General features: G+C 38.6%; 1 protein-coding gene across 2 annotated transcripts in view; it reads right to left on the bottom strand.

The window, feature by feature from the left end:
- Nucleotides 1–7,244: 7,244 nt before the first annotated feature.
- BCKDHB (branched chain keto acid dehydrogenase E1 subunit beta) overlaps nt 7,245–24,701 on the bottom strand; it is a 276,836-nt gene continuing 259,379 nt past the window's right edge. For both annotated transcript variants that reach the window (XM_055432952.2, XM_055432953.2), the window contains exon 10: nt 7,245–7,391. In XM_055432952.2, the coding sequence (XP_055288927.1) occupies nt 7,251–7,391 (141 nt within the window). In that variant the 3' untranslated portion in view covers nt 7,245–7,250. The remainder of the gene's footprint in view (nt 7,392–24,701) is intronic.

Below are 24,701 nucleotides of genomic sequence, written 5' to 3'. Positions count from 1 at the left end.
TAATCAGGTAGATGTTCCAAATGAGCAAAAAAAAATTTTTTAAGAATTATTCTAATTCTTTATAACAGGAAACAAAATTCATATTGTATGGTAAGACAAGAAAAGTTTAAACACAAAAATGTTCTCTGCCCTTTGACCTTTCTTCCTCCACTGTGCATTGTTAATCTGTGTTTTAAATCGACCATACCTTTCCCATCGGGAGAAATGTTGCTCAACCATAAAGGGCAAAATTCTCCTAGCATCAACAAGACAACTTTAAAAAAAAGACAAATTACTTATTTGGCTGCATCAGGTCTTAAGTGGCACTCAGGCTCTGTATTGCGGTGCTCAGACTCTAGTGGTGCACACAGGGCTCTGCAGCTCTGCGTCTGGGGCCTTAATTTCCCAACCAAGGATGGAACCCCCATCCCCTGCACTGCAAGGCAGGTTCTGAACCACCGGACCACTAGTGAAGTCCCTAAGACAATGTCTTAAAGACAGCATTCCTTCTTGGTGTTGTAAGGGGCCATAATGATACTTAGATCTGAATTGTGTACCTTTCAACAATACCTCATTTAATGTACAGCCCTCTGCCTCAAAAAACTGATACAACTGTACCTTGACTTCTAATGCGCAGAACAGTTAAGACTCTTTTTGACCCCATGGACTGTAGCCCGCCAGTCTCTTCTGTCCACGGGATTTTCCATTTAAGAATACTGGAGTGGGTTGCCATTCCCTTCTCCAGGGGATCTTCCAGACCCAGGGATCAAACCCAGGCCTTCCGCATTGCAGGCAGATTCTTTACCATCTGAGTCACCAAGGAATCACTCCCACAACAGTTCTCAGAGATTTCTGAGATGCTCTTCCTGGTTTATAATCCTCAAATTTGACTTGAATAAAATTTTCCAGTTCTTTCTTAGATTGACTGATCACAAGTTCTTCAACAACAGTCACTATATCTTATGAAAATTCATAGTTAAACATAATATTTATAGTAGCCAAGTAGGCCTCAGCAAGAAACTGAAGGACTTAGAAAAACAAGACCTTAATAATTATTTTATTACGATGGAATAAAATATTGTAATAACAAAGATCTTTGCTTATCAATACTTTGGATAAACAATTAGGTTTGGCCAAATTTTTTCCTATCCTCAAACAAAGGACCCTGGGAATTATTAACTGATACAGCAACAGCCATCATGTGGTCTTTATTTCCTTTCATTCATGCAAGCATGTTCAGTTGCTTCAGTAATATCCGACTCTTTGCAGCCCTATGGACTGTAGCCCACCCGACTCCTTTGCCCATGGGATTCTCCAGGCAAGAATACTGGAGTGGGTTGCCATGCCCTCTTTTAGGGGATCTTCCTGACCCAGGGATCAAACCCATGTTTCTTGTGTCTCCTGCATTGGCAGGCAGGTTCTTTACCACTAGTGCCACCTGAGAATACATAAAAACTTCCATCTTTGTAGGAAATAGATATTATAAAATGAAAGAAAAACTTTCATTTTTGCCAAAAAAAAAAACTTTTATGATTTTATTTTTCTCATTTGGAATGTTCTGCTTTTAACTTTATTATTCTTTTCATTCTTCCTGTGTGTCTTTATTCTGCATCCCTGTATTTTCAGTTATTTTTTGTGAAGATTTAAAGTGCATGAATTTACCACTAAGTAAAATTTTGGCTGAGGCACATCAATGATCTTATGTTCTAATTATGCTGTAATTGTTTTCCTTCTTGGTTCCACAGTTACTTGGCGAGGTGCTTTTTTATTTCTCAGTGGGATGTGGTACCTTTGGATCTTTTTTTTTTTTTGAGGAACTTACTTTTAATTTTCTTTGTGCCTTAATACAGTATATGGTCAATTTTTTAAACTGCTGTTTATAGGCTAAAAGGCAATCTGTTCTCTTTTTGAAGATATATTGAAAATATATTTTTACTGACTTAACCCTATTATTTCTTCTTGTCTACCTCACCTGTCAAATTAAAAGCAGAGTGACAAAGCCTTCTACAATCGTTCTGTTCACAGCTTTTGCATTTATAAGCTATTTTAATAGTATGCATTTAGAATGTAAAGAATTTTAACTGTTATATTTTCACTGTGATATATTCCTTTTGTCAAATATAGGACGTTTGTTACCCATAAAAAGTGCGTTTATGGTAAGTCCCTGGAAGTCCAGTGGTTAAGCTCTGCAATCTCACTGCTAAGGGCCCGTGTTCAATCCCTGACTGGGAAAGCAAAAATCCCACAAGTCACGTGGCTGGGCCAAGAAAAGAAAAAAGTGGTGTACTTATGACAGTTATTGATGAATATCTTTTCATCTAGCTTGTTTCCATTTTCACTTCTAGTCTTCTCCGCCTATGACTCCCTCATTCTCCTCCTAATTTTATTTCTCCTTAGCCCGGCAAATATCTTTAATTACCATATTCAGGGCGGTATCAGGTGTCTCCCCTGTGGCTCAGCTGGTAAAGAATCTGTCTGCAGTGCGGGAGACCTGGGTTCGATTCCTGGGTTGGGAAGATCCCCTGGAGAAGGGAATGGCTACCCACTCCAGTATTCTGGCCTGGAGAATTGCATGGACTGTATAGTCTATGGGGTCGCAAAGAGTAGGACACAACTGAGAGACTTTCACTTTCACATCAGGTGTCAGGGTTTCCAAACATTCCAAATATGAATGTTTCCTATTACTTTCCAAATTCAGTGGCCTAAGAAAACATATCAGAGTCTCCAAACCTCACGTTTCTCTAGAAATTCCAATTTGATGCTTTGAGGTCATGTTCCTCATCCCATCAGCCAAGTATCTCTGCGAAGGCAGGGCTGTGTGCCTACCTGGGTGTACACATACTGATTCTATCCCTAGTGTACAAGGAACAGGTTAAAGTGGGAGAACTTAGACTTTAGTGTCGCTGACAAGGCTAGGCTGAGACTCATTAAGTGGTGCTTTTGCATGAGTAACCTGGCTTTCTGATCTGTGGTACCCAGCAAGCCTGGGCCAGGGCCATTTCTGCGGCTGGTCTGGATGCCCTGGGATTGGCAGCCCCCCCAGAGCCACATGCGTTGGGAGAGGGAGCTCTCTAAACAAACAGCAGTGCTGTTACTAGACGTGGGGGCAGGGAGGCCAAGCAGCCAGAAGCCACACGAGCCCAACGCGGGCAGGCTGACGGGAAGGAGGCTTCATGAGGCTGAGTGTGGATGCCCCGTGGGACATCTTCGCAGGATCCCACAAGAGATTTTGGCTTCCGTGACTTAAATTTTAGGCATTGAAATGAGGTCACTGTCTTGCTCCTATGCCTCATTTTCTCCCCCTAAAGTTTATCTAGCTTGGATGACATCTGTCGATTGTATAGAACATGAATGTGGTATTTTTTTTTCCCTAAAGTATTAGTTGCTCAGTCGTGTCCAACTCTGCGACCCCATGGATGGTAGCCTACCAGACTCCTCTATCCATGGGGATTCGTCAGGGAAGAATACTGGCCTAGTAGCCATTTCCTTCTCCAGGGGATCTTCCTGACCCAGGGATCAAATCTGGGTCTCTTGCATTGCAGGCAGGTTCTTTTACCACTGAGTCACCAGGGAAGCCCTGAAGGAGCTGGATAATTGGAACTATAGAAGATTACATTGACTGTACATTCACGTTGTCACATGGAGCAGACTTTATCCTGAAGCTGGGAGTAGTGTGGAGTTTGCAATTCCTTTAACATCTTTTTAGTGTCTTCTCATTTCTATTTTCTTATTTTTACAATATGGAACGGTTTGTTTCATGTTAAAAAAAAAAGCGTATTTAAGACAATTATGAAGATGTATATGTACACCACACGCCATAGACTGAGTTTAACATGAACTGTGAGCTGTTTATTTTGGAGGGAAGGGGTCATTTACTGGTGGGCACTGCAGGGCTAACTGGAGGAGGGAAGCAGAGTCAAAGAAAATAATTTTAAAATAGCTAAGGGAAAATTCTTACAATAACAAATGAATTTTTAAAATAGTATTAAAAAGGATACCAATGACAATAAAACAAGTAACTTCAACTGAAATCATAAATAATATCGACTAAAAGAATAAGTGCACCTAAAAGATGTTATAAAAAAAACATTATCGGCCAAGACGTGGATGAACAGCTCACATTCTCTGTTCTGCTGCACGGGCCATGTGAGCACAAGCTCCCTGCAGAGAAGCTCGGAGACTCAGTGCAGAGTGAGGACAAAGCGAAGGTTCACACTGAGTCTTGGCGCCCTCAGCTCAGGACGTCCTGAACTGTAATCCAGTGGATCCCCTAAATCTTCCAAACTTCTCACTGACAAGGACATCTTTTCCTGTCTTATACTGTGCAGGTATTTCTACTTTTAAACCAAGGACAGGGCTTTATTTTCACCCCTAACAAATGCTTTGCTTCTTTATTTTTGCCCCTGCTCTGTAGAATCTGTTCCAATGTGCCTTTACTTTGCTCCAAGTTTCTGGCAGTCTGCAAATGTCACTTTCCATATCCTCCTCCAAATATTTGATAAAAATAAACAGAACACAACTTTTAAACTGCAGTTTTAAAGTAACATATACGTTTGCAATAATAAAAAATGTCCATTTTTTTCCCAGTGTTCATAGAGTAGGGAAAAAACTATATGATGTTATTTCTCTGCTTTTTAAGGAGGAAGGCAGGGATCTTTCCACTGGAATTGGTGAGGAGCAGCTCTTCTGGGGTAAATGGGAGGGAAGGCAGGCCCTTCAGGGACAGGGCTGGAAGTGAGGGCTCTGCAAAGGGGTCCCTGACCCTGCTGAGGCCCCTCTGAACTGTGGTGAAGGGCAGGAAAGATACAGACGGAAACAAGGGGCCCTGAGAAAGCCCTCAGCAGAGAGGCTCCCTTCTTTCGTGGCTGTTAATGTTGTCTTTCTTCTTAGCTGCATCATAATATAAAGGATGTGGAAAGAAAAAACTTGCTTTGCAACATCAGGGCCAAAACCAAAAGAAAACAAAAACTTGGTGATTTTGTAACAAAAGACAGGCTGAGGATGTCCATCTCCCCAAAAAGGAAGCGAGGCAGCAAGGACGATCCTGCCCCGCTACGCGCAGGAGAAAAAGTGAGCTCGCCTTACTACACCACCTTGTTGGAATGAGATGGAAGAAAAGGAAAAACATTAGAAGTTTTGCCAACATACAACCGTCTTAGCCATAAAGGACGAAACCAAATACAGTAAAGTTGAAAAATCAACATTTCTGAACATTTCAATTTCATTCAGATTTAATTAACAAGTTACTAGGACTCTTTCACTCTTCCACAAAAGTTCTTTTAACTAAATGGAAAAAAAAGATGCATGCTGAAGACAATCTGATTTTTGCTTTATTGAATAGTGTCCTACGTCCAGTATTTACAGACATAATTGAATGAAATTTATAAGCCTACCATGGGGACTGTTTTTAAAAATGAATCTGAAACACTCAATGGAAATGATCAATTCATATGTGTGAATACAATAATTAATTTATGATTTTTCAACCAATATCCAAGTCGGTTCATTTCATAAAAACTCTATTTTCAAGAAGAAAGAATATAAAAAATTCAGAAAAATATTTCCAAATCTAGTCATAATCTTCCAGTTTTTCTGCAAAAGAAATAAAAAACAATTTTAGACATTCTGGCCACCGTGAATTAAACACAGATTTTCTCAATTACATGACTACTTTCTTTAAGGCCACTTTTAATTTTTAGCATAGAAGAGCAGTCTTATCCTAATTTCATGAAGGGTCTTAACTTTTTTAGGCTTAAAAAGAAACACATACTCAAATTTAAAATCAGCACCTAAATATTACCTTAAAAATAGCAACAAGGCACAGAGCTGCACATTATTACCTGGACTGCCCATAATGGGCGGTCCACAGAAGGAACAAGATGCATATAAAAGTGAGGAAGTCCTCCAACCAGACCTAAGTGAGACCGCTGACACCAGGTGCGCTCACAATTACGAGGACATCAGAAATACAGCGTCTGCCTCTGCAGTCTGAGAGAATTCTGGGGCATGGAAACCACTCGCGCTACAATCACCTACGACAATATCCTCAGACTGTGTTAGTTGCTTAGTCGTGTCCGACTCTTTGTGACCCCATGGACTGTAGCCCGCCAGGCTCCTCTGTCCATGGGATTCTCCAGGCAAGAATCCTGGGGTGGGTAGCCATTCCCTTCTCCAGGATCCTCAGAATAGAACTACAAAAAAAGGTGGAGATCCCAGTGGCAGAGAAGGCATTATTTTCTCTATATGCCCAAATGTAAAGGTATCTCTTTCTCTGGTTTGAGGTGCGCTGATTTACTACCCACACACAGAATTTAAGAATCATAGTATTTTCTAATCTTAAAACATATGGGCTTTATTGTATGAAGCCCATTCTCACTTTCCTTTCAAAGATCATGGCTCTTCAAAATGTATTAATAATATTATTATTTGGACAACCTAGATATTAAAATGTAAAGCATTTAATCACTAGCTACACATTTTGAACCATTTCAAAAATGCTAGAGATAAATCAGTGTATTGTTGATAGCACCTTCTATATTAAAACCCTGAAAACTAACAGCGATTTTTCGTTTTTTCCTAGAATAACACTGCTGGAGGGACAGAAAAGCATGACCTAGAAAATCACAATGAATAAATATCAGGCATTATCCTCCATTTTAAAACATTCACTAGCCAAGAAAGGTTCTGGAAATGGTAGTGGTACTGGATTTCTCTCTCTCTCTCTTTTTTTTTTTTTAAGCAACAGTTTCCCTTATACATAATAAATAGGTTTCCTGCTCAACAAACCTATTTTTCAAGATAATATAAAGGCAAATTTCAGAATGCTATGGATCACACCATATAGTTTAAACAGCTGGGGTCCAAATGAATGGTGCTTAGAGTTATCTTTATATAACAGAAATCACCTCTATTCACAAATGGTTTAAATTACTGACAAAAATATACAGAAATGATGGTAAAAGTCGGAAAAACGAGGTAAGGTGTATTTAGAGTCATGGCAAATGGCATGTTCATCCAGTAATTATTCAATGGTAACATATGAATGTACCTGTTTTCTAGAAATCAGATAATGCACATGCTTGATATGTTTCTATTAAACATAAACATACTATCATAAGTTAAATTTTTTCTTTCTGAAATCCATACTTTGTTCTGGAAGTTGCCATTTATGAAAAGACAACAATCTGATAACAGCTGTTTCTTGGTCAACCGGACATGAGTGTCAGGGGTGCTCACTAGCTTTCTTAAAACACAGGGCAACTCACCCGTGGTCAATAGTTGATCATTTTTCGAAGGGCATCATAGCACTTCCACTTGTCTGGGATGTAGAACGGTTCAAAAATGTGAGGGAACGGTGTGTCGTACCCACACACCCTTGATATAGGAGCTTCCAGGTTCAGGAAACATTCTTCCTGCAGAGAAGAATCCAGATGGTTGACTTCAAGAACTTTATATTCACAGAAATGAAACATTTCGCTTCCAAATACAATGGCATTAAAATAGTTATGTATATTATAATGCGAAAAAAAACAGGTGAAAAAAGGAGGTAACACACAGTATGTTTAGCCTTATCCAAGTTTTACTGAAGATATGTTTTTATATATGTATGTGTATTTTATGCCTACATACATATCTGTTGCTTAAGACAAAATGTGATTATACTTAACAGGTCATTCTACAAATACAAATGCAATGTATGACAAAATCATGACAAATGCTCACAGTAAACTCTGCAGCCTGAAAAGAGTGTCTTCTCTTGTTTCTTGCATTTTTCAAATTTTATATACCATAAACATGTGTTACTTTCATGAGTATGCGTGTGTGCTAAGTTGCTTCAGTCATGTCCAACTCTTTGCAACCCTATGGACCGTAGTGCACATCAATAAAAAAGTAAATTAATTAACTTAAAAAAGTGTAAGATCTCAACCACAGGAAACCTGTAGAAAGTTTCTTCAAGAAAAAAAAAGGTTATTCAAGTGACAAATTCAAACTTAAAAATAAAATTTTTAGAGAGTTAAAAAAAATCTAAGAAGAGATACATGATGAGACTATTCTTAGGAAAATTAAATTACCATTCACAGCTATTACCTGAAATCAAACCTTTCGTTTTTATGTATCCTGTTTCTACATTGCTTTGTGTCACAAATGCTTTGAAAAGGTCTACATTTTCTTACATATTTCACTAACTGTATTTTTACATTTCACTTGAACAGAAATCTTTGAATGAAGTAGTGCTGATGCGCTGTCCCTACCTTCTGTATATATTTCTTCCAGTGACAAGGGCATCCAGGTACAAAGAGTCAGCTCCCTTACACTCTCCCTGCCCCCCAAAACCACTGCGACTTAAAGCATCAAACACCATCATATGACATTCCTTATATGTGGAATCTAAAAAGAAGTGATTGTACAACACATGGAACTCTGCTCAGTGTCATGTGGCAGCCTGGATGGGAGGGGCTTTGGGGAGAATGGATACATGTATATGCATGGCTGAGTCCCTTCACTGTTCACCTGAAACTGTCCCAACTTGTTAATCTGTTATACCCCAATACAAAATGTTTTTAGTGTTAAAAAAACAAAAATAATTTTTTTAAAAAAGCATCAAACAACAAATAGTGTTGGCTTTTCCAACAGAAAATCCTCATCAATAACTTGAGACCGTTGCAGACACAGGCTTTGAAGAGTCACCTAAGAAATTCCACTACTAAATAAGCTCAAAAGAGATGACAGACTGGGTAGACTGCTTCTTGATTGAAATAAGTAATTTTAAAGGGATTTAATTGTCAACTTGGGATTTACTCAGTTTATTACTTTAGTTGACATGAGCTGTTTTTCTACCTCCCCTGAATACTACATTCTTCATAAACAAACTATCCATGGGTACTGCAAAATACAGAAAAGCCAAGGCAAAGCATTTCACTTAAATACCCTTGATTTTACACCTGTTATAAAATATTATTCTTTCAAACTAGTTCCCTGGAAAGCCGGTTTATGATAAAATGATGTTCCAGTGTTTGTGAAAACCACTCCTTTTAGCAGAAAGACCAACATCACCAAACTAATTTTTTTTTTTTCAAATAACAATGCTTCTAATTCTGCAGGAATGTAAGAATCACTCTATAGGAATATATCTGCATGCTTTCAGGGGCATAGAAAAAGGTCTGTGAGGTCACTCTTGAACTGTCAACAGTGGTCACCTTGGAGGTTAGGAGTGACAAGGAGGCGACAACAGACTCCATGTGTACATTATACATATGGTTGAAGTTTTTATGACACAGTTTTACTTTTGTGGGCTTTCCAGGGGGCACAGTGGTAAAGAATCCACATGCCAAGCAGGAGACACAGGTTTGATCCCTGGGTCAGGAATATCCTCTGGAGAAGGGAATGGGAATCCACTCCGGTATTCTTGACTGAGAAATCCCATGGACAGAGGTGCCTGGCAGGCTACAGTCCACAGGGCTGCAAAGAGTCAGACACAATTTAGCAACTGAGTGATTAGTTAGTTAGTTAGTTAGTCAGTTCAGTCGCTCAGTCGTGTCCGACTCTCCGTGACCCCATGAATCACAGCACGCCAGGCCTCCCTGTCCATCACCAACTCCCGGAGTACACTCAAACTCATGTCCACAGAGTCGGTGATGCCATCCAGCCATCTCATTCTCTGTCGTCCCCTTCTCCTCCCGCCCCCAACCTTTCCCAGCATCAGAGTCTTTTCCAGTGAGTCAACTCGTCGCATGAGGTGGCCAAAGTATTGCAGCTTCAGCTTTAGCATCAGTCCCTCCAATGAACATCCAGGATTGATCTCCTTTAGAATGGACTGGTTGGATCTCCTCGCAGTATAAGGGATTCTCAAGAGTCTTCTCCAACACCACAGTTCAAAAGCATCGATTCTTCAGCGATCAGCTTTCTTCACAGTCCAACTCTCACATCCATACATGACCACGGGAAAAACCATAGCCTTGACTAGACGGACCTTGGTTGGCAAAGTAATGTCTCTGCTTTTTAAAATACTATCAAGGTTGGTCATAACTTTCCTTCCAAGGAGCAAGCGTCTTTTAATTTCATGGCTGCAATCAGCATCTGCAGTGATTTTGGAGCCCAAAAATAAGTCTGACACTGTTTCCACTGTTTTTCCATCTATTTCCCATGAAGTGATGGGACCAGATGCCACGATCTTTGTTTTACTTTTGTAATTAACTGGCACTGATACAAAAGAGTAAAAAAAAAATCATTTTATGAGAATAAAAGTTCCCATTTTACATTACACAAATTTGTGATTTTACACATAGCATTTTCTTAATTTGGAAACAATTACAGTTAGGTATGTGGAATTAAATAATTACAAAGTACTATATATAAATATATAAGATATAAAAATCACAGAAGATAAGTCGAGAATAAATGATTCAGTTTTATAAAGGTGTGCGCGTGTTTGTGTGTGCTAACTCACTTCAGTTGTGTCCAAGTCTTTGGGACCCCATGGACTGTGGCCCGCCAGGCCTCTCTGTCCATGGGAGTCTCCAGGCAAGAATACTGGAGTGGGTTGCCATGCCCTGTTCCAGGGGATCTTCCTCAATCCAGGGATCAAATCCAAGTCTCTTATATCTCCTGCATTGGCAAGAGGATTCTTTACCACTAGTGCCACCTTTATAAAGATATATCTCAACTGATGGAAACAGTATGAAATTTTAATGCTTTGCTAACTAAAGTACATTAAAGAGGCAAATATATTCTATGGACTTGTTTTATTTTTTATTTTTATTTTTTTATTTTTTTTAGGATGAGAGGGAAGTTTTTTATTTATTTTTTTTTCTGGATTTATTTATTTATTTTTTTTTTTAAAAAGAATTTTATTAAAAAAGCACAAATGCAAAGAAATGAACAGAGGAAAATTTATGGACTTGTTTTAAAACTTCCTTTTAAAGCGATTGGAAATAAGATGTTTGGGTCAAGCTGCTATACAGTTACTTCCCACTGAACTGGTTCACATATAAATGATTTATATGTGACTATATGTTTTTCTGGTCAACGATCAAAATGAGCATCCTTTTTCAAGCTCAGTTTATTTTCCATATTGAAGTTGTACCACATACACAGAAAAAGAATGTTTGAAACTCACTGGCAGATTTGTAGATCAATGGGCCAGATTAATCCCACACAAAGTATATCTCTCTTCATTAAATACATTATGACACCATAGCTATAGCAACCATAAGCTCTGAATTTTCAAGATACTCTAGATTCATCATATTCTTCTTTTCCATGAGTACACTCATACTTTTCAAACTGTAATGATTTTTTGATTCCCAAATAGTAATCCACATAATATTAGGAATAAATAATTACCTAACTTGCAGGGCTGTCGAGAGGATTACTGGTTGTTTCCATCACTGGGGCTAAGATGAGAAGCACCAGTTTCTGGTCTCTCTTCCTGGAGAGCCTGTATGTGGACTGGCTCGATTGACACGGAACAATGACAGATGGGATGGTGAGGTTCCAAAGCAGATCACAGTGGAACAGGTAACCAGGGGCAACAGAAGAGAACCCAGGCAGGTGCCAAGAGAAACTTTCCTCCAGCATTCATGATCCAAAGTTTCACCTTGGATCCAGTGAAAAGGACTGAAAGCAAACCCTAATGTTCTCAGGTAGTTAACACTTACACACACAGTGTTTGTGGGATGTGCTTTCACATAAATATTAAGATGCTTTGAGAAAAACAGATATTTCTTCCAGAAGACCCTTGCATGAAACTCCAGTACGTGGTATTTGAATTTACTTCTGAATATGTGTTTCTGTAAGTAGGAAAATTTTCTTTCCAAAATATGTTAACCATAACAATGGTAACAAGTACTTCTGATGTAAATGAGTTCTATTTTATCTCATTTAAGCATCTCAACAAACCTACGAGGTAGGTATGATATTCCATTTCACAGACGAGGAAACCAGGTGAAGGAACTTGCCCAAGGTTGAAGAGCTACACACAGAGCCAAGACAAGATTCAAACCTATCTTCATTCTGCAAATTTTGAGGCACAACTGAGAACAGCAATAACGGGAAAACACATAAATCAGTAGGAGGAGGGCTAGGATGAAAGCTTCACCACAGAGCCTTACGAGGGTTAAATTCAGTCTAAGAAACTTTTCTCATACATAAAAGGAAGACAGAGGTTAAGACATGTGTAAAAGCTAAAAGCACACACAAGCATAAGCATGAAGGAAATACACAGAGCAATAAATACATGGTCCTGGGCATCAGAAAACTCCTAGGCTATCCTAAATGATTTTAAAAAGCATAACTGAAGTTATTTATATACTAGCCATCTGGGTTGCTATGCATGTTATAACCAGAAAAGGAAGCAAACAATGTGAAATAACAGTTCTAAATCATAAAGGTCATAGATGCATGCAAGGGAATTTCTTTATCTGCCTATCTTCCGTACCAAAACAAAGTAAAAATTTAAGTATTTTGTAGAAATTGCAGAGGACAGAGATCCTATAAATTTTTAAGGCAAATAAAAATTAATAAAATAGGATTCATGGTTGTCTTAAGATAAAATATTGATATGTTTTAAAAATTAAATGTACTTAATAGTAACCATATTAACACTGTATTGCATCTTTTCAAGTTACTAAGATAGTAGAACACTGTACTGCATCTTTGCAAGTTGCTCAGAGAGTAGATCTTAATAGTCCTCATCACACAAAAAACTGAGTATTTATTCATATATTTTTCATAAATCTAATACAGGTTACATGTTATTATGTGTACATGTAAATACATATACGTTACAGCTTTCATGGGATCGCTCAAAACGTCTCGACGTTAACCTCACTTCCCCATGGAAGTTTCATGGACATCCAGCCATAAATTTTCCCGTCGCCGTGTCACAGCAGTTACAACACTGAAATCAGTCTCAGGCGTTCCGCACCGTAGCTGTGGTCACTCCCAACAAATCTTTTTGTTGTTTTCACAGCAAGGCTGTATAATATAACTGATACAGCATGTAATTTGGAACTCTATCTGAAGGGAATCTTTGTTCCACTAGGATTTAATCTTTCCAAGGCTCTGTTTACTCAACAGCAAAAGTATTAAAACTTCGGTCCCTATTGTTTTTAGACTCTACTGTTACCCTGCCTCTTTGCCTCCCTAGCTTGGGCAGCAGCCTGTGAGAAGCACCTGCTTCATGCCTGGCATAGCACAGTGCTCAATAATTGTAGGGCTGTTTTTTTTTTTCTCCTTCTAGTTTTACTGAGATATGATAGACATGCAGCACTGTATAAGTTTCAGGTGTACTGCATAGTGATTTGGCTTACGTACATCATGAAATGATTATCCCAGTAAGTTTAGTGAATATCCATCATCTCATCTAGACACAAACTTGACAAAATAGAAAAAAAAAATCTTTTCCTTGTGAGAGAACTCTTGGGATTAATTCGTAACAGTTTTCATGCATAACAAACGGCAGTGTTATTTATAGTTATATTTATCATGTTGGGCATGGCATCCCTAGTACTTAATTATTTTAAAACTGGAAGTTTGAGTCTTTTGACTATCTTCCTTCAATTCCCCCTCGCCCATCTCTTGCCCCTTGTAACCACAAATCTGATCTCTTTTTCTGTGAGTTTGTTTCTGAAGTACAATTGACCTAGTAATTGCTAGGTTGTGTTCTCCTCTTAAAAATTTTCGAGTGATAATAAACATAAGGTATCAGATCTAGCCCAAGTCATCATTGAAGATAAAGATTAGGGTACACAGAATCGTCAAATAGATTGAGATGTAATAGCCACCATAGCTCAGTGACCAACAGCTACCATTTATTGGACACTTACTAAGCCTTAAAAAATGTAAGAAAATACCAAAACAAGTTTCAGTGCTCTATGAGGAAGGAGGGTGGGGACCACTGAGGTTATTGCAGGAGCCAGGCTGCACCCAATGAAAGACAGGATCTGGTGCTGCCCCCTGGTGGGGAGCAGGGAGCCTACACCCTGTTAGTTCCTGGGCCTAGGAGGACAGATTAAGTGTTGCCAGATGACGGATTAAGTCAGAAACTCTGGAAATGGTTGAAAAATCCCCCTGCACCCCACAAAAGAACATAATTTCCAAGCATGGTTACTGTAGAAAAGTAGTCTGTCAGTCAGATACTAGAAGGTTCCATGTGAAAAAGTGCCCAACAGATAAGTGAGTGTAATCAAGGCACAAACACTTCAAAAAACAGTCAAGAATAAAGACCGTATAATATCGTTTGATTTATTTTTAAAGCGATCGTTTGGCTTTTCGTTATTTTAATTCAAGGCAATTTCAGACTCACATTTCTTTCTAAGAGCACCTTTGCAATAATTTTTATTCAGTCCTTCTAATGACAGAAAGTTGGATATGGCCCACTGTGTAAGACTACAAAGTATCTTGAGCTGGAAAGTTGTGAAGTTTAAAGTGTGATAAGAAAAATTTAGGCCTTGCATATATGTTTCTACTTTCTTACAGCTGATTACAGGATGATGAGTTCCTTTCACTTTCCTGAAAAACTATTCAATTCTCCTAAACATTTAATGGAAAGGTAGAAATGCAGGTCACTGCCCGCAGGATTATCTTATAAATCTTGATATTATGTTCTTCCTTGGAACAATGAAAAGCATTATTCCACAATTTAATTTCAAGTAACCATTGAGAAAATTGATTTTTAAATGACTTTAAGGTCCAGGTTACATCACATAAACATTTTGTCATCATAACACATTTAAACTAGGAGAATATATTTTGTTTCTAAGACCGGGTTGGGGGTGAGGGTAAAATAAGCTATACATGTGATAAGTACTGAACAAGACATATAGAGCATAGAGTTATCATTTCTTCTCTAGGAGAAAACATTAAGAAATAGCTTTAAGTGCTTTGTGAAGTGTTTTGTGAAGTGTCTTGTGAAGTGTTTGTTTTGTGAAGTGTTTTGTGAATGGTTTATATACCATTTAGTCCCTGTTAGTTATTATTAGCAATAATGTTTATGTGATGTAACCTGGACCTTAAAGTCATTTAAAAATCAATTTTCTCAATGGTCACTTGAAATTAAATTAAGGACAGTTTCTTCTAAATGCAAAACATTGTCTAGGGATTATAATGAGCAGCACAAGAGTTAAACTAAAAAAATATGAGAAAAACTAAATTAATGTACCAAAATGAGGCATATTTGATAGCTTGGAAGTCCATGAACTTAGAGTCTTACGTGTTGGTTTTAGGTTGATTAGTTCTAGTTATGTATGTAAAGTGAGACATCACCCGGCTTCCAAATACTATCAGAGAATATTTGTTATTAATAAGTGTAGATTTAATCTACCATGAAAACGTGCCCATAGCCGAAACATGAGTTTCAGCAGCAGAGAAAAAAAATGATGCTGGTGTCTTGAATGACAAATGAGTCACAGAAACCTGTGAAGGTACTATGCCAGCAACTGCAAATTAATTTCACTACTGGATTAAATAAATACAACTTTACTAACGCAAAATGAAGTAGGTTTCATTTAAGTTAATGGTTTAAACAGAAAGAATCACATTTTTAAAACGGAGCTTAAAATATACATTTTACGTCTATACCAATTTTCTGTACAGACCTATGAAATAGACCTGTGAAATTTATTCTTCACAGACAGCAGAGTCCCTAATCTAACTCCAAACTAACAGGATGCTTCCCATTAATACAGCTTTTTATTTTACTTTTCCAAAACTATGAACATGAGATGCATTCAACAAACACTGGTTGATATGATGTCTCTCACTTTTAAAACACAGTTGAACCAATATAACTAAATAAGACAGTATATGAATAATATAATTTCATCCAGATTTCTATAGCATCTGAAACATTACACTCAATCCCAATTATTTCAGCAAAGCTTTCATTTAAAATCACAACCTTGACTATATTAAAAGCTAAGATCTCTATTACTTAACTTTATTAGAACACTTTCAATATCTGCTGACTTTAATAATAACAAAGAATGGAACTGAATTCTAAATTAGGATAGTCACTGAAATTCAAACTCCATTTTTCAAATGGAAGCTTCTTTTCTGAAGTTAGAAATATAATTTCTTATTTAAACGGGATACAGTCTAGCTACCTAACACAAGGTTGAATGATATTAAGATATATATAGAAATGAGTCATGGTTCAAATTCAATAGCTCTATTAGAAAATAAAAATGTTAATATAAAATTATGTATGAATCTCAGTGCATTAACTCTATATTATTGTAGAAACTGAGGTAGAGCAAATTTTAAAATCAAAATTTAACATTAAAATCAATAATTTGTTATATAATAGAAACTGTCTTTTTTTCCTCCAAATGATACTTTTGTAAATTTCACTATTTTAAAATAGGAAAGAAGTGAAAGCAAGTGAAAACTTTCTATAATTTATAATCTTATCTGAATTCACTTTTTATAAAAGTACATAGTGCTCATTTTGGCCCAGGGACTATACCAAATATTTCACAAATATTAGCTCCTTTTAATTTTTCATAAACACTAAATTAGCAATCACAAAGGTAAAACTTAGCATCCCATCCAAACCACTTTGGTTTGGTTCTGTTTTCAAACTTTCCCCCGGATATGCTCTTAAGCTATGACCTGAAGCAGCCTCACCATTTATAATAATTTCTTCATTAAATCTTCCTGCAACACAGCCTATTGATTTGCTGCAATCCATCTTCAATGATGTTCTGAGGTTTAAAAAGTTAGAAGTCTAAATTCTTTTGAGATATACTATGGGCAAATTTGGCCATTTACTATGTACTGTGGCTACACCGCTTTTGTTAAAACACTTTACATTCAATAGAGAGAGGAAAAAAAAAAAGGCAATGCTCTCAAGTTTCCACAGACGCTAAAGCTTCTCAAATTTTATAGTTCAAAATTCTTCCTATAGAAGAAAGCATCCACACAGCAGCAAAGTTTGAAAGTGGAATTTCCCTAGAATGGGAATGCATAATGACAAACATAAGCGACGAGCAGCACCGGGTCGTCTCCTGAACAAACCGCCCTCTGTAAGGTAGGACTTCTGCTTTGCTTGGCACTAGGAAATCTAAATCACTCTTGTAAAGCAACTTTTGATGATCCTATAAAGCACTCAATTTTTTTGCTTGTTTTGCAACAAAATTCTTCGTATAGCATTCTCACTCCACCAAATGGTGCTCGGCAGGCAGAAATCAATTCTGGCTAAAGTGACCTGATGATTCTTCTGTTTCGTGACGTAGAAAATATATTCTTTTCAAATCTGGGGGATCGAACCTGCACTCAGAAAATTTCTAGTAGGATCTGTCAGTGTCCCAATTTTGCAACCTGTTTTTTAAGTTTCAACACTAATTATAAAACGAAACTACTAAAATAGAGTGATTTCTGCCTTTTTGGCACCATCTTTCTAAAAAGTTTAAGAAGCTGGATTTAAAATAAAAAGGAGGGGTTCTAAAATATCTGCTGTCTTACAAATGATACTCTCGTTATAATGCGTTCTTTACTGCTTTTTCTTATTCTTCATGTTAAATTTCTAGTTTATGTTTTAGTTTATGTTTAAAAGGATGCTAAAACAACTTGCTAAATGTAAAGAAAAAGTTAAGGAAAAGGGGAAAATCAACTTTATCTACATAATGCCAAAAGAGATGTGTCAATGTTTCCACTGAAATTAAACCTACTTTTTTAAAAAAGTTAACCTTAGGTGTCATAGCAACACAGCCTTTAAGGTTGGTTTTGCTGAATGAATAAATCAGAGCAAGTTATTTTTCAGCAGTTTAATCCTGTTCACCAGATCACTGCGATTTTAATAAGAAAAGCACAGAAATAAATGTTACAGGCTACCATCAATTATTAGGGAGATTTCTTCCCAAACTTGTTAATTGGATCCCAGTTGTAGTAATATTCTCAAACTTTAGTAATTGAATAAATTAACCAAGCAAACAAGTTTTGGGAAGGAGTCTCTGACCTGAGTAAAGAAAAAGGGTTGTTAAGAGCGCTCATTATTGATATGCAGATAACTTTTGCAAACTGATGAGTTTAATCTGTTCATAAAATAAATCTAGCCATTGTAATTATGGTCTACAACCAATAAAAATATCATACAGAATCCAAAATATATTTTCCTATTTACTGTGTTTACATATGTATATTTCTACCTTTAAAGTTGGTTAATATTTCTTACAAAGAAGTTTTCCTGGTTGAAAGTCTATGCATTTGCATGCAGTTAAAATTTCAAGAATCCAGAGATACTTGAGAATTAGGGGGATAGTACACATGCCCTCCTTTTCTACTTCAAATTGTATATAAACTGTATGCTGATTCTCACAAAATCTATATTGCATGCTCTGCAAATTTCTAACTTGGACAAATTTCTAATGAGCCTGATTAAACCACAGATACAACAGTGAAGGTGTAGTTAGTAGCGGAGACTTGGTTCTGGTTACTTTCAGCGTTAAGCGCAAAAAATTAATATTAGAAATACCCAGAGACACTGTTCACTAATGCATTCATGATGAACTACATTTATACATTTCCCATAAAGAGGCGATGTTCACATATTTTATCTGGAATATAACCAGAGCATTTACTTGTTATTTTTTATCTCCTTATTTGAATCTGAGCTATATAAAACTGCAGTCAGGTCCCTCAACTAGGCACCATACTAAAACACACAGCACTGATCCCCCAAAGAGATCACAGGAGATTCCCTATTTGTCACATAGCACAGATAACAATGCACATAAGCACACACAAACAAATAAATTTTGTCTTTAGTCAACACATGATGAATATCCTAAGAAACAACACGGAGGCTACAGGAAAAAAACGTTCGTCGATATGTCCTCTCGTTCAGGAAAAGGAGTATATAACATGTAGACAGAGCACAGAAAAAGCCAGAGATTCACCAAATAGAAACCAAGAGATATTCTTCTTTAATAATAAACAAGTGTGACTATGTATATTGTCTCACTTAATCCTTTCAACAATCTAGGTGGCAGCAACAAGCGAGGCGCTAAGGCTGGCGAAGGTTAAGTGAGGTAACGAGGTCACGTAAGTGCATGCAAGCTCTGGTGGTGTTTGAACCAGCTGGCGTGGCTACCCTGGGGTGCAGCTGCAAAAGACTTTAAAAGTGGGCAAAAGAGTCTTGCTTGGATGCAAGGAAAATGTGGAGCCAGTGCTACCATTATACCTGGGAAACAGAAACTGGTGGAATTGTCGGCTTGTTTATGTCAAATCTGATCAAGATTTTTTTTTTTTTTCAATAAAAAGCTTATCAGTTTAGGGCCTTTGTTGGGGTGCGGGGTGATGTGAAATAGATGGAAGACAAGCTAAGATGTATACGTTTTGAATGTTTTAGAGATTCACTGGGGAGACATTGAGGGGCTGTGGGGACCAGACTGGAACTTGTTTCTAGTTAATTGTCAGCAGCTTGCTTGAGCTTAGGGCACAAGCTGCCACTTTGGGGTTCTGAAGCTGATCCTACATTCTTAGGAAAAACTGAATGTTCAGTGCAGGGTAGGCTATACGTCTAAAGTTTCTTCTTCTAAAAGTTCCAAAAAATACACGTATCATTAAAGTGCTTCACCAGGAAATTAAATTTGCTTGCTTTCATTTATTTCATTTATTTCCTTATCGCTGACAGCGTCTAGATGAACTTAAGGTAACTAAGTCATTGGATAAAGAATGCGACGGCTTCAGATTGCGAAAATCGTTTCAGTAAACATAGGCTACAGATTGTATCCTAGACTTAAGCTGGAATATGAAACGTAATCCTCTCCTCACGGTAAATACTTTATGGCTCTTCTCCACGATTAAGTCACTTTGTACAACTCTAAAACTACAGGAGAAAATTTCTGGAGCATTTAAAGAAATGCCTGTTGAGAAGAAAAGTAAATTCTTTTCCTGCAGTGAAAACAACAGACCAGACATTGCAATGAAGTTCATCTTCAAGTTAAAATGTAAATGCAAATGTGGTATGGGGTCTGCCAGCTTCAATTAGTGGCAATTGGCACCGTCTACACAGCTGGCCCTGGGATGTTGATTAAATAGCCGGGAGCTCTCACTCTAGGTGTAAAGCTTGTCATACACACATATGTGTCCTCAAGTGGAGCTGGCCGTGTGCAGAGGGGTCCATCTCCTGTGTGGAAGCGGAGAGGTCCCCGTGGTCTGAGACAAGCAATTTGGGCATCCCTGGGAAAGTATCACTTTGACAGCTGGATTAAAAAATGATTTATGTAGAGAATATATCTGGGTTATGCTGCATTAGAATGTCATCGTTTTCAATGAGCATGTTTCTATGTGACCTTGCAAATCACCAACCCACAAGGATTTTCCTTAGGTTTCCTCAAATGCTAATGATGTAGCAAATCTAATTAAGTTCGTATGATTCACTTCAGCAGTAGGTATTTCAGGGACTCCAGAATTGCCAAAAGGAAATCTGAAGCGTCTATTCTTGCTCCAAAACAATCATGCCGCATGCCAAACTGATAACCGTTAAACACAGCTGCAGAGCAAATGTGGTGGGGTTTTGGTCCTGTAAATACAGTGTTCACACATCAATCTGCCCTGCGAGCAATTTCGGAGGCAGACCCAATGATTGCTGGTTCCTATTACAGTTATATGAGGATTATATGCGAGTATTAAGTCACTTGTTTCGCCCAGCACAGCTTGGGCAGATTGCGACACGCCGTGAGTTTCTTCTACCTGAGCTCACTCACAGAAACGCAAGAAACCCCAAATATTAATAAAAGTATCTGATCAGCATCTTGCTGAAATGGCTTTCCAGTTCTGTAGCTCACGTGAAAAAGAGGAAAGGTGGCTTTGGGTGTTTGAGAGCCTATTTAGGGAATAAAGAACATGCAACAGATTGAAGTTCATTCCTGAAGAAAATCCCATATCCTGTGTTTGTTATAAATGCTTCTTTTAAAAAAGGTCTTTAAAATAACACTTGCTTCTTAAAAGTTAACATGGGTAAAACGCAAGAAGCCAAACAACGACGTCTTCCTTCTTCACAAGCGGTTTGCAGTTTGACGTGTCCTTCTAGGCCTCATTTGTGCATTCACACAACTAACAAATGCTTTTCTCTTTATCACATAAGTGTGCAACACAAACCTATGGATACATCTGAGCTACAGAAATTCAACTCTTTTTATTTCAGTAATACAATTTCCATGATAGGAAATTCTTTTCAGAGGGGCTCTCTCCAAACTGGGTGGGATACCGGAAGTGTTAAGGCCATGACCACACTCTCTCCAGAGGCTGTTCGATTGCTATGGCAACCACTCTGATCCTATCAATAAGCAACAGCCCTGAACACTAATATTCTGAAAAACAAACACACACACACACAAAAACAGTTTCCCTTTCTGTGGAGATAACAACACGAACCAGTTTCGAGTCTGAAACGACCACTCTTGATGTTAAAACAGTATTTTTGCTGACTGAATTATTTCCCCAGAATGCAGCTTTGTAAATAAATGCAAAAATAGTGAAGTCAGCCATTACACTCCAGTTCTGTTTTAAAACACAGTCAAATCTGTGGCGTACGTAATCTCAGCATGTTACAGCTGGAGTGGGTTATGTGTGGAGGTCTAGGCTGGAGAAGAAAATCAGATTTCCAGAGAGCAAATGCCGTGTCAAAAGCAACACTGGAAGCAAGAAAAAAACACAGGCTTCCAAGCAGCTCTTGGAAGTTTCAGAAAAGAAGCACACATTTCAACAGTTCTGTTTCTTATCTGTGGTTGTCTCCAGACACACAATTATTACGGTACAAGGTAATTACCTAAATTGATCACATTTATGAAGTTACATACAACCCACTCCTATGTAAGGAGATAATTATTTGTTTTCACGGGCTCAAGCATCGTAGCTAAATCTTTAACATGGGAATCCTTTTATGTTGGCAAAACCACCACCACAAAGCACCCTGTATGCTGGTTTTTACAGCCCACAGTCATAGAGGTACTGCGTGACACAGAGTAGGCATCTGTAAATATCGGCTAACCCAACCCGAAGTGACACAGCAGCAGCAGCAACCCAACCCTTCCAGTTTTTACTTCTTTTCTGTCTCACTCTGTGGTGTCAAGGAGCCTAGTCATGGAAGAGGCAGAAAAATCAACAAGACAGTAAGTGGGGTGTGGAGATTTTCACTCCTCAGCGATTCAAACGGAACCTTCTTACCCACCCACCAGATGCCACACTGCTGCCACTGAAATTGGGTCCCTCCCTAGGTTCGAAGTTTTTCCTGGCTCCCCAGAGCTTATTCTTCTTTATCCTCATTTCCCTTCCAGCCAGGTGCAGACAAACACAGGCCTACCGCCATTCCAAAACTTTTTTTTTTTTCCTTTTGGCCAAGTCGCATGGCATGAGGGACACGAGATCTTAGTTCCCTGACTAGGGATTGAACCCATGTCTCCTGCAGTGGAAGCTCAGCATCCTAACCACTGGACCATCAGGGAAGTCCCCAAACTGACTACTTTATAACACTATCCCCTGCTATCTTCACACAGATCACTTTTCAAATTCAGTTCAGGTACCAATTTTCAAGGAGCTTTGGGGACTCTGATATTGATTTTTTTTTTTTTTCTAATTCATGCATTTGGACTTCTCTGGTGGTCCAGTGCTTAAAATCCATCTGCCAATGCAGGGGACATGGGTTCAATCCCTGGTCTGGGAACTAGGATCCCGCATACCGTGGGGCAACTAGGCCCATGTACCATAACTAAAGCCCCTGTGCCTAGAATCCAAGCTCTGCAACAAAAGAAGCCACTGCAATGAAAGCCTATGCATCACAGCTAGAGAGTGACCCCAGGCCACCACAATGAGAGAATGCCTGCATGCAGCAAGACCGCATGGCCAAAAAAAGTTTTTTTAATTAATGTATTCCATCATTCATCAATCAAACATTTCAGAGCCTACCTCCAGAGAGTTTTACATTCCAGTGGGAGAAATAGGTATGAGGAAGTGTCAGAAAAGGAGCAGGCACAGTGGTAAAAAATCCACCTGCCAATGCAGGAGACACGGGTTCGATCCCAGATCCAGGAAGATCCTACATGCTGTGGAGCAACTAATCCCGTGCACCACAAAAACTGAGCCTGGGAGCCTCAACTACTGAAGCCTCCATGCCTAGAGCTGGTGCCCCGCAGACGGAGAAGCCACTGCAATGAGAAGCCCGCACAACGCAACTAGAGAGTAGCCCCAGCTCGCTGCAACTAGAGAAAAGCCCAGGCAGCAGTGAAAAGCCCAGGGCAGCCAAAACTAAATTAAATTAATTAAAAAAAAAAAAAGAAGAGGAGCAGGCAGAGGCCTGTTAGCAAGCTGTATGGAATCAGGGAAAGGTTTCCTAAGGGGCCACATTTGAAAACCATGAGGCACCAGGAGCATCCCCGCCAGCTCACAAAACAGGAGTGGGGAGAGTACACACCCAAAGAGAGATGACAGAGCAATGAGAAGGGAAGGGGGCCAGATGGTCGATGGCTAACAGACCAGCCCCGGCAGGAAGGCAGTGGCAGGTGGTTCTGATAGCTTGCGTATCTGTGTTCTTCAGAGAACATACAAGAGCAGCGATGGAGACTTAGATTCTTCAGGTAAACGCAGGGTTCACTGACAGGCAATCAGAGGTACCACGCGAGACGAATGCTAGAGCTGCTGACGAGGTGAGCGAGACACAAAGTTAAGACAGGGACGAGGGCTGCGAGCGCACAACAGGAACAGGCCGTTTCCTGTGTGTAATTTGCAGCAAACCGTCATTTCATTCGCTAAGACGACTTTTAAGGATCTACACAGAAAGCTCACTCCTGAGCAAGTTTGGAAATAAAAACCAAAGATTTTAAAATTGAAAATATCTGACTAGAGTTTGCGGCTACATGGAACCCCATCTTGGCTAGGATTCAAGTATCTTTTCTAGTGACACATTTATTACCATATCCAGTGCCTTAATGATAATATCAATTTCCCATTTATTCACCCTACTGACTTCCTCTCCCTGTCTCTTATCTCTATATCTGTCCCAGTGGCTTTTTATGATTATGTATTGTAAAGAAAAAAGAATCCAAATTGAGTAACCTAGCAACGTGTACAGAGATCTTATTGTAGAAACGCTATCTACTGTTCCTTTGCAAGAGAAGTGGAAATCCACTGCCGATAGAAACAGCTTTTCATACGCTTTATCCGGGGCAGTAGAGAGAAACCTTTCCCCCTTATCACAGCGCCGCCCCCCCTACAACTCGGACTTTTTCTGTGACCAAAGCTGATTATAATATAACCAATTCTGAGCTAGTCCCAAAATAATTTCATGACCTAGCAACTTAAGATGTTAATAATTGTGGGGTCGTCTAAAAATGAAGGCAAAATATGACTAGAAAGTTTTCTAGGTACACATTACCAATGTTTAGAAGGGTATATTTTTGCTTAAAGTTTATTTCTGATTGAAAATTCTGATTGTTTAAAAATTCTATTATTTGGAGCCTCTTAGAAAGTTAAATTCTAATTAGCTATCTTTTTGTGCTGTGAAAAAAAACATTCTCTGACAACAAAACATCTTGACTCTCTTCGGGTTTCAGATTAATACTGTTCTAGAGAGCAGAAGCGGAGAAGGCAATGGCAAGCCACTCCAGTACTCATGCCTAGAAAATCCCATGGATGGAGGAGCCTGGTGGGCTGCAGTCCATGGGGTCGCTAAGGGTCGGACACGACTGAGCGACTTCACTTTCACACATTGGAGAAGGAAATGG

This window comes from Moschus berezovskii, chromosome 10 (assembly GCF_049115385.1).
Source record: "Moschus berezovskii isolate FMDL1 chromosome 10, NW_MosBer_1.0, whole genome shotgun sequence".
NCBI classification, from domain to species: Eukaryota; Metazoa; Chordata; class Mammalia; order Artiodactyla; family Moschidae; genus Moschus; species Moschus berezovskii.
The sequence above is the reverse complement of the archived record's forward strand: the minus strand, read 5'-3'. Positions and strand labels throughout refer to the sequence as shown.